Source organism: Chelonoidis abingdonii, chromosome 24, assembly GCF_003597395.2.
Source record: "Chelonoidis abingdonii isolate Lonesome George chromosome 24, CheloAbing_2.0, whole genome shotgun sequence".
NCBI lineage: Eukaryota > Metazoa > Chordata > Testudines > Testudinidae > Chelonoidis > Chelonoidis abingdonii.
The window spans coordinates 15,650,608-15,661,562 of NC_133792.1; the positions used below are offsets into that span (position 1 = coordinate 15,650,608).

A 10,955-nucleotide genomic window follows, 5' to 3' on the forward strand; every position below is an offset into this window, starting at 1 on the left:
AAAACTGTCTGCAGAAGGTAAGCTCTTCCCTTCTGCATTAAGGGACATGAGATCATTGATGAAGGATGCATGAGCATTGTTTAAGTAAATGAAAAGCATCAGTCTATAATTTATTGCCACATGTATTTTTAATTGCTAGTCTAATCCTTTAACCTGAATACTTGCGAACTTGCAATTAAAGCTTCTAGTTTATATAAAGCAAGTAGACTGTTTTTGATTCCTTTTCACACCATACAAGCATGAGTATATGTTAGTGGGCTTTGTGCACTGTATATATCCCCTTATGCGTATTTAAATTTCAATTGAAAATTATGCTCTCTAAAATGTAATTCTGGGAATCAAGCTCAGCTGCTCAAGCAACCCAAACTGCACTTGTCCATTGGATAGTCTGTTTCTTTGGGCTGGTTTTGGAACACGTTCATGAACTTTCCTACCAAGGCCTTTTGTAATAAAATGTGCTGCATTTTGGAAGCTTGGTTGTAGCTGTAAGTTCCATAGATAAGGCTGTGACCATATACAGGAATGTCTGCCCTCGTTCTAGAATCTGTCTATTTGGAAATCTAACTTTGTTTTTCTTTTTCTCTCTGTTATTGTTTTACTTGATGTTCTTGTCCCTTTTTTTGCCTCTGTTTTGCTCAGGTGGCTTCGGTGCTGCTCCAGTGTTTGGCAGCCCTCCCACTTTCGGGGGGTCCCCTGGGTTTGGAGGGGTGCCAGCATTCGGTTCAGCCCCAGCCTTTACAAGCCCTCTGGGCTCGACGGGAGGCAAAGTGTTCGGCGAGGGTACAGCTGCAGCCAACGCCGGAGGATTTGGGTAAGCCAAAGAGGGTCTAGGGATTGGGAAATCAGTGTTCTTGTTCTGTCTGAAACTGTTATGTTTCATTCTGTATCCTATAGATTCTGCAAATGAAGAAGGGTCTAGGGATCTAGGGTTGATCACTGAGCAATGGGCTTCCTCATTAGAAAAGCCCACCTGAAAGGAAAACAGCAAAAAACAGTATTTTATGATTCCGACCATGCTGTCCCCAATGAAAGTAACAGGTTCTCATTTTAATTTGGGAGCTATCATATTGAATCCTAGAATACAGAAGTGAGAGAGACCTAGGCCATCCAGCCCACATATCTGAGTGCTGGTGTGTTTCCTATTTTCACTTTTGTTAGTACGCATTCCAGTCTAGTTCTAAATGTGCCAAGCAAGGGGGCTTGGAATGATAAATATGTTTAATCTCTAGAATCCACCCCACTTTTGGGGTGGGAGAGAGATTTTGAGAAGAGTTCAGTATCATAGCTTATCCCTGCACAGACCCTACTAGTAATATGTGGTCAAGTCCAGAGATGGAATACTGATTTTTAGCTGTTTTTTCATCTTTGATCACTTACATGGCACTGAAATCTTATCTCACAGCAGACAGCACTTTATTTATTCCCAGTTCGACCTAGCAAGTACATGGTTTCAAACCTTGTGAAGCTGCAAATGTTCCACCCCACACTTTAGAGTTGCTGGTAGATACCTAGCTTTCAAGGCGACCCTTTCCTATATGTACACATCCCATAATAATAATCAGTCCCAATCATTTTCTGCAGGGAAGTCTTGGAGAACTGTCTGTTGCAAGATCCAGTGGAAAAACCACCCAGTCTTTATTTCTTGCACTCTATTGTAATTCCCTCAGTCTCAGTGTTTGCACATCTCACAAGTGTCTGCACTGGGTTCAGAGAGGAACCACCTTTACATAATACATCTCAGTATTTTCCATCTTCAAGATGGGTTTGCGAATGTTAAGTAGTTAATTCTCAGCACCTTCATGCGGTGGTCAATTAGGTGTTCTCCAAGGCCCACTGTATTCCGTGGCAAGCTCATTGTAAATTCTGCTGCAAGATCCCTGAATTCTGTAGTACTGCAGTGCAGCAGACTGGAGAGTCTCTTCAGATAAGCTAAAAATGAAGGGGTTTGTTTGTTCAAATCTAAAAGCAAATGCAAGGAATATTGCACTAACTGTATTTAATTGGATATTAAACTCAATTTATATTGCTCTGCTATAGTGCTTCCAGTTGCTATTGTGCTACAGAATTTTGTATTGAAAACACACATGCACCAAATAGCTAATGTCAGCAGCACTGAAATTTCAAGTCTCATCATTAGGATTCAGAGTTAACATCTCATTTTTAGCAATGTTGCTATTCGCATCTCAGTGAGAGTTCTTGTTTAAGGAATTGCAGACTTGGGAAGCAAGACTTCAATGGCTTGCCCTCTGCTTTCTTCACAACCTTAGAAGCTAGAAATTTAGGCAGCTTTGAAAAGCTTATTCCAAGAGATTTAGTGTCCCTATTTAAAAAAGGGGTGGGGGAATTGGGTGTCCAAATTCCCTAGGAAGCATTGAAATCCCACCTTAATTGGGCGCAACTGATTTAAGCCAAACTTTTCCTGTCATTCCCTTCTTTCCCCGCAGTAGTGGAATCTTTCTGTGCCTCCTTACCCCCATTACAGCACGGGGGGGGGGTGGGACAGAGAGAGTTTGAGAAGATGAAATGCAGGTAAAGTCATTTGCCCAAGATGTTGGAGGTAGCATTAGTACTCAGCTTCTTTCAGTCTTATGCTCAGCCTATTACAGTGCTGCAAACTCAGTCATGTGGTTAGTTGCGTCATTTCTCAACAGCTTACATTGCTTTGAGGAAGTGCAGCAAAAAGCAGCTTCTGTTTCTTGATACCTGCTAAGTTCTTTATCTAATCTAAAGACAACTTGGGATGGGGGCGGGCCTTCACTGTCACCACCTTAATATCAACTCCCTCCAAATTCTCAATCTCACAGTGACACTGCATGAGAAAATCCCTGAAAATCTGGGAGAGGAGTTGGTCAAAACCAGATTGATAGGTTAAGGTGTTAACAGATGGCGTCTCCAGCTCTAGAAATGGAACTTATGCTGTTAAAATAAAGTCAATGGCTATGACTTGTAATTTTTCTATTCTTACCTCTCCTTGTCTCTTTCAACAGCCTGTAGTAGTAGCTGAAAGATTGAGGCAGTTAAACCACAGGTTTCTTTGTTGCTAATTTTACGTCCAGTTCTTTTCATAGCTAGTAGAGATGATTTATTTGATAAAGGCACAGAGCCTGGGGAGACAGAACAGTCATAAAAACCTTGTCAAACCCTGGCCCTTCCTCCCCCTCTTAAAAAAATACTAAGAAAAGCAATACCACATTTCATTTACAATCAAGAGCCAGAGCCATCTGCAGCTAGCCACATCAACAATTCTATTCAGGGCTGTAAATGGCTAGCAGGCTTAAGTGTTGAAAGGCAAAGTGACTGAAATGCCTATCTGAATCTAATACCATATATGGAAACTACCTGCATAGACAACTGTCTCTTAAACACACAGAGCAAGGCAGAGAGGATTACTTTTCTTTATCAAGAGAATTGCATGCAGCACTTCTGCAAGGGCTGTCTCTTTTCGAGATGTATGTTTTGATGCTTCAAAGAATGTACTCTTGATCTGAATGGATGGAGAAGTGGATTAATTCACTATCGGTTCAGATTGAGCTTCACAAATGAATGGAGCTTGCTGGGCTCAGCCTACTGCCTACTTGACATTTTATCAGCATCAGGAAACAAGCACACTGTTTAACTTGACTGGCATTGCTGGCTGCATTACTCATTACTGAGGTGCATTATCAGAGCTTTGTGATGAGGAACTTGGATAGCTCATGCCCACACTATTCCCAGTTCCAGATACTATATCTGTGGTATAAGCCCATTGTTTTCAAGCATAAATATAACATACAAAATTGTGCGAGGGTGTTGGTGCCAGTGAGAACCATGTTAGATGGAATTATCGTGGCATTTCACCACTGGCGGTGGTAGGTTATTTTTAAAAAGGAAATATTTGCCTGTACAATGCTTAGTTGGATGGGGTGGGTGGGGAAGGGTAGATCTGGTTCCTCTCTATAAAGCTACATTTGAGTATCATTTTTCAGACAGTCTGCCCCCAAAAGCTATAAAATTAATAATTTAAAGAGGTAAATAAGTGTTCTAATAGGTAAAGTGAGAGAGAAGTATCAAAGTCAAGGGGAGGTTCAGGAAGGAAGCAGAATGATGCATACTTCAAAACAGAGAGGAGAAGGAAATAAGGCTGGAGAAGACTTTATGGAAGGGCAGCATAGTTCACTGAATAAGGCATTGCCCTGGGAATCGAGACTGGGTTCCAAATCCTGGCTGTGTCATACCCCTTCCTATGTGACCTTGGGCAAATCATACAACCTCTCTGACTCTGTTTTCCCCCTCTGTAAGATAACAGTAATGATGCAGCGCTTTTGAGCTGGAAGGATAAAAAGTGATGATGGTGGAGGGTGATGTATTATATTTCCCGTGATGGCAGGAGTTGGGATTTCATGGAATGAAAATGCACCACAGTTGCTTGTCATGTGTTGAGTTGAACTTTTTCTCCATGTGCTCACTTCTTGCTTCCTCTGAAGGGAAGGTGGGCAGAGGGGGGATTGTAGTACTGTGCAAAATTCTTAGTAAAACCAGGAAATAAGCATCTCTCAATGAGTGAGTATATAATAAAAGAAGTTCTGTGGGTTTCAGGGGGGTGAGGGCAAACACTTGGTCTTCCTTTGAGTGATGAAATATTTGTGTGTGTTTTCTCTTTGAATTGCAGTTTTGGTGGCACCAGTAACAATGCTGCATCATTTGGCACTCTGGCAAATCAAAATGCTCCTACATTCGGGTTGCTGTCCCAACAGACTACTGGTTTTGGCACACAAAGCAGTGGTTTCTCTGGCTTTGGGTCAAGTGGAGGAGGTATGAGGAGCTGAAATGTCTCTGTCAGAGATTGAAGTGGGAGAGACCTAGCTTACCCCTGTGCCTGTCCTCCTCCTCAGAACTCAGCTGTGATGCTTGCTCCCATTGCCTGTTGTTCACCAGTTGGGGTTTATGAAACTAGGAGTGGGAGGAGAATTGAAAGGTGTATTTTTTTTTTTCCCTTTCTGATTACAATAAATGCATATTTCAGTTTCCTATTTGGTTTTACCACAAATTTGGGAGAGCGAAGGCTAAACAGGCATCAGGTGGATCTCTGCCCAGAAATCTTCACTGGCAGAATCCAAGAGAACACAGCCAGCCCTTTGGGGCTCCGAGCCTTGCCACCTGGGGCTGAAGCCAAAGCCTGAGCAATGTAGCTTTGTAGGGGCCCCTGTGGTGTGGAACCCCAGGCCGTTGCCCTGCTTGCTACCCCCTAAAGCCAGCCCTGGCTTTTACATGCCGAAAAACAGTTGTGACACAGGTGGGGCGTGGAGTTTTTAGCACGTTTGTGGCGGGGGCTCAGAACGAAAAAGATTGAGAACCCCAGTTCTGAGGGAATATGGGAGGGTGACCAACTGTTGCATGCATTCTTTATGCCTTTAACAATAATCCTCCTTTAATCTTGCATTTCTCTCAGGCTTTGGCTTTGGATCATCTAACTCGTAAGTACCCATCACTGCCTTGTATCTGATTTTCATTAAACATCTAAAAAGAACTAGAATAGAAATGCTAGGTGATGTGTGAAAGGAAGCTTTGGAAAGCACACTAAAATGCTAATCCTAGTTGAAATTTTAAGCAGTAAAGGAGGATTCTTATTTCATTCACTCTCATTTCTCCTTTTAATGGTATTATACACAGCTCAGTATCTAAATGGCAAGTTTCTTGATCGTGTGCTTTCCTGTGTAGTTAACTGAAAATTCTTTTACATAATCCCCTGTAGTACTTCTATCTCTTGGTCGCAAAATGCATAGTAGGGATAGGTAAATATTTATCCCTATTGTAGAAATGGAAATATGATGCAAAATACTAGATCATCTTCCTGATCTAAATTAGGCTTTATTGTCTAGCGGTTAGAGTACTCCTAGGAGGCAAGACTCCTATGTCTATTCCCCACTCTGCCACTGAGTTGCTGGGTTGCCTTAAGCAAGTCATTTAAACTTTTCTGCTTCTGTTTCCCCATCAGTAAAATAAACATAAGCATATCTACTTAACAGGTACATTGAAACAGTGTTGTTAAAGTTCTCTCAGATCCTCAGTTGCAGGAAGCGTCAGTGCATTCTGTTAAAAAACTTCCGGTGGCACATTGATTAGTATGGAGGTTCTTGGAAGCTTTAGAGATTTTCTAGATTGATATAGATGAAGAGGGACTCTAGCTTTCACTGTTGTGTTGTGCTGCTGTTCACAGATCCACCTCTGGGTTTAGTGGTTGGAGAAGCTGAGAGGGGATGTTCATGAGCCCCTTCCACCCATGCTGTGGTCAGCCAAGTTAGAGCTGCTCCATTTGTGGATCCTCTTCATGATCAAGCATCAGATCATCTTTCTTTTGAAATATCAATTCTACTTTTTTAAAAACACTTAATGCTTATTTTTATGCAATAATTGTTCTTGCTCTTTAATAAACTGTTTTATCTGCTTCACTGTGGTTTGTGTGGAAGAATTTTTCAGGACGTATCCAGAAAAAACAAGCTTGCATTATACCAGCTCCATTTGGATTGGATATAGATGCTGTGAAAGGATGCCTCTTGTCCAGCCCACTTATGTAAGAAAGAAGAGGCTGTATTGGCCAAATTCAGTTCTTGGTCTAAACCAGTGCAGCTTTTATTGAAGTCAATGGAAGTCACGATCTTCTTTTTTTTTTTTTTTTTTTTTTTTTTTTTTTTAAAGACACGGCTAGTATATTTGACCGATCAAGTGACAGCTGTGCATGCTCACCTCGCTGAAATGCCAAGAATCATGGGTCCAGTCTGAGCCTGCTGGGAAAGTAGAAAGTCAGTTCAGATGAGAAATTAGGAGAGTGCAGCACAAATACTGTTTGTGGCCATGCTCAGTAAAGTGGTGGGGAGCCAGGGCTCTCTCCTCTTCATTTTTTGCAAAGCCTACCATAAAAATGATCACAATTGAGTACAATTTATAGGAAAGACTTTTGGCCTTTGAATTAAAAGTATGAAATCCATCTAGAAGCACGAGTGCCTTTTCATCTTATGGCTTTGGGCATTGGATCGTCCTGTCAGCTACACTTTTACCAACCTCTATGAGATTTTTCTTAGTGGCACTCTGCTCCAGTCAGTAACATTTGTGAATTTGCCTTGTATGTGTTTACTTGAAAATATTTAGCAAATGTTTTCTAAGCATGCCTTGAAGGCATCCAGAAAAACATTTTCTCTCTATTTTAATGCATCTGACCTCAATGAAACCCCAAGTGATGTAATGGATTTTCTCTGCACTATGAAAGATGCATTTGAAGTAGCAGCTTGATATTAGTTTGATGTGTTGTACTTTGTCCTGTTACTGTCAGTATAATACAGTGATTCTAATAGGATGCTTAGGACTAGGGAATGTAGCAATGTTTCAAATTAGAAGCTTTCTAATCTTATTTTAAATAGATGTGCAACTGTATGACAAGAAAATGTCGTTTGGGGTGACATCTGGGAGCAGAGTTGCTTGTTGAAATGATAGCTTTGTGTATACATGCAGCAAGGAAGCTTTAAGTTAGATGTGAGGGAAAACTTTCTAACTACAGACACTCCCCAACTTAAGCAAGCGTTCCTTTCTGGAATGCCTTGGGTAAGTTGAATTTTGCATAAGTCAGGAACGTATACCCAACAATTACACTCCCCAAAAAAGTGTGGAACTTCTCCGTTAGTCGGGTTTGCATAACCCGGGAAGCATCTGTATAAGGATAGTTAAGTACTGGAACAGGCTTCTAAGGGAGTTGTAGAATCCACATCTTTGAAGGTTTTTAAGAACTGTGTAGACAAACACCTGCCAGGGATGGACCAGGTGTAGGTGGTCCTGCCCTCAGCACAAGGGGCTGGACTAATGACCTCTCAAGGTCCCTTCCAGCCATACATTTCTATTGTTTGACTTTATTTTTACTGCATCCAGTTTACAGCTCTGCAGGCAAGGCAGTATCTCATATCAGCAGTCTCCTGAAAAACCCGTTTTCAGGGGTTCATAACTCCAGCTGACGTGCAGTCCTAGCAGTTGACTCTGCTCCCATCCCAGCTGTGGAAGGTGACTCTCGTGTATCTCTACAGTGACACCCGTTTGTCAACTAGGAGTGACACTGGGTAAGTTCAGTTTAAAGGGGCAGGCATAGAAATGCAGGGTTTGTAATTTAACGTGTATAAGAAAGGGGAAGCTTTTGTTAGATGTGGACAGGCTTTTGTGAAGCTGTAAGCGCTGTAGCTCTACTCACACCCTGCATGTCACGACCCACACAAGGTGAAGTAGCGCTGTTTTAGCCCCTCTGGTACTAATGCTGAAGTTCCAAATGAATAAGGAGATGGGGTATATATCAGATAGCTTAGAGCCTGGCATCCTTGCACAGTGCAGCTCCTTGACTACACCCAGTCTCACCAAGCCGAATTGTGTTGCCTCGTCCCTGTGGTTTCCTTTGCACTTATAAATAGAAGCAGGTTTGGCCCAAGTGGTTGACCTTAAATTCTTTGCATTAATCCCCCATAGCTGTGGCATGTGACACCTCCTAGCAAGGCCGTATCAGCTGTGCTCCCCCAGATAGCTAACAAATCACTTGCTGTGAAGCAGATTGGCTTGGTAAGAATGTGAGGCTGGCATGTTAAGCCATTTAGAGTTCCTTTTTTAGGATGATGGGAGCAGTTGGGAGTCGTCCCTGCTCTTGCTTAGTACCTGTTTCGCTCCTTTCCCTGGTGAAAGCGGAGTGGCAAAAGGATTGTTTCAGGCTTCCATTAAAAGAAAACACCTGTGGTTTTATCCTGACTGCAGCAACCCCACGATCTTAGTGATCATCTGCTGGAACGAAATGGGTGGCACCTAACACCTGAGAGTGGGTAGACCTCCTGTTTAGCTATGTAAGAAGCAAATTAGCCCAGAGAAGGCTGTGATTGATCCTTGGCTTGCAGGAATTACGTGCATTTTTACTGGATGGCTCGAGGGCTTGGCAACTGTATATGGAGCCTTTCACTTATAGCTCGGTGCACTTCAAATCCAATCCAGGCTGGTAGTCGCCGAAAGTCATTACCATTTGACAGCTGTTAGGTGTCCTGTCTGGGAGCTGATGGCTTCTGTCCAATTTCTAGTGGGCAGGTGTTCACATCAGAGAATAAAGTTACTATCCCAGTTGGCACCCTTGTTGGCAGTCCTACCAAAGACGCCAATGACTTAATGGCACTTGAACTTCCCTAGTTCTGTTGCCTCAGATTGGCTAATCCTTAAATAGCCATTAAGCTCAGGAGAGCATTTACCCCAGGGATGCCTTGAAGGTGACCTGCAAAGGGGATAAACTGTGGTTGTGCTTTTGTTTTTTATGATGGAGAAAAGCAGTCTGAAAATTTTTGTCAACTGAGTTTTTTTCTGCTTTGTTTTTTACCTTAGATATTCAAGTCTATTTTTATTGTGCAGTATTCTGAATCCTAGGCAGAGGGGTCCCAATGGTACCTGTGAATGGTATTCAGATGTCTGCACAGCCTGTGACAAAATGTGTTAGAGACTGAAAAATAAAACCTTGACTCCTTGGTAAGATGCAGTGATGTGAAATAGCCTCTTCCTATCAGTATATTTGAAGAAGGTGTCCAGTCAGGCTGGGGCAAAACCAGACTGGGTATTCCTTTTCTAAGGTCTATAAAAAAGAGCGGGGGGAAACCTTCCTTTTTTGAAGGAGGTTCTTGTTACATCATAAAGATGCACAAAAGACTCCAACAAAATTATTTTCATTTCACCTTTAAATGCTGCACTGCATAATGTGCTATCCCATTTCTACTCTAGCTTGCTTAAAATACTAATTTCCTGCCTATGATAAAGCGCTTCTGGATAGTCAAGATCAGAGGAAGTTTGGGCACCTGTCAGGTATGAGATGAGGGGGGAGTATTCAACCATCTGTTTTTTGCTGGGGGAGCCGGACTTACCAGGAGACTGGCCTGTAGTTTTAAATGCAAAACTTCCTTCTCTGGTCATGATAGTAGGTGAGGGAGAGCCTGGGACAGGTTTACATGCCTTGGGACACAAGTTGCTGTTTGGCTTTCTTAAATGTTCCAGTTGCTCCTTTCCTTGGTGTACAGGAAGCTGTGGTGTTTCTGGAGTTCAGCAACAACCAGTCTCCTCTGGCTGCTCCCAGCAACTGCTGGGAGAAGGTGTGACATTGCTGCAACTGCCCACTTTTGTGAGAGCCATTCCACTACTTTATAAATAGAAACCCATCTAGACAAGGGCCTTGACCAGAGATTCCCAGCATTGTTTTCAAACCTTGGAGGGATTTGTGAGGCCTAAAGCAAGAGCAGATTTCCAGACCAAGTCACACTTGAGTGCCTGGTGGGTGGGGGTGTGGGGTGGAGGGGCAGGTGTTGCTGACTGTGTTTCTGGTAAGCTGTAGCCTGAGAGTTTGGTCCCACTCCCCTCATACTACTTAGCAACACCTGATGGATCCTGAGTGTTATCTCCACTCCCTATCTGTTCCCAAGTGCATTGATGTCACACATATACCCAGGACGGGGATTTCTTAAGGAGATAGATTGCTGCTCGCTGTGCCAGGCCGATTCATAATTTCCTTTTCTAGGAGCAGCAAAGAATCCTGTGGCACCTTATAGACTAACAGACGTTTTGGAGCATGAGCTTTTGTGGGTGAATACCCACTTCGTTAGATGCATGTAGTGGAAATTTCCAGGGGCAGGCAGGCAGATAGATAGATAGATAGATGATAGAGAGATATATATATGCATGCAAGCAAGCTAGAGATAATGAGGTTAGTTCAATCAGGGAGGATGAGGCCCTGTTCTAGCAGTTGACGTGTGCAAACCAAGGGAGGAGACGCTGGATTTGTAGTTGGCAAGCCATTCAGTCTTTGTTTAATCCTGAGCTGATGGTCTCAAATTTGCAGATGAACTGAAGCTCAGCAGTTTCTCTTTGAAGTCTGGTTCTGAAGTTTTTTTGCTGCAGGATGGCCACCTTAAGGTCTGCTATAGTGTGGC

General features: G+C 42.7%; 2 protein-coding genes across 9 annotated transcripts in view; both read left to right on the forward strand.

The window, feature by feature from the left end:
- NUP214 (nucleoporin 214) overlaps positions 1–6,428 on the forward strand; it is a 74,721-nt gene extending 68,293 nt beyond the window's left edge. For all 5 annotated transcript variants that reach the window (XM_032797688.2, XM_032797689.2, XM_075060656.1 and 2 more), the window contains 4 exons: positions 640–811; positions 4,649–4,791; positions 5,429–5,453; positions 6,197–6,428. In XM_032797688.2, coding sequence (XP_032653579.1) covers positions 640–811; positions 4,649–4,791; positions 5,429–5,453; positions 6,197–6,230 — 374 coding nt within the window. In that variant the 3' untranslated portion in view covers positions 6,231–6,428. The remainder of the gene's footprint in view (positions 1–639; positions 812–4,648; positions 4,792–5,428; positions 5,454–6,196) is intronic.
- A 247-nt stretch (positions 6,429–6,675) lies between these two features.
- PLPP7 (phospholipid phosphatase 7 (inactive)) overlaps positions 6,676–10,955 on the forward strand; it is a 60,252-nt gene continuing 55,972 nt past the window's right edge. For all 4 annotated transcript variants that reach the window (XM_075060666.1, XM_075060667.1, XM_075060668.1 and 1 more), the window contains exon 1: positions 6,676–8,081. The gene's annotated coding sequence lies outside the window, so the exon portion shown is untranslated. The remainder of the gene's footprint in view (positions 8,082–10,955) is intronic.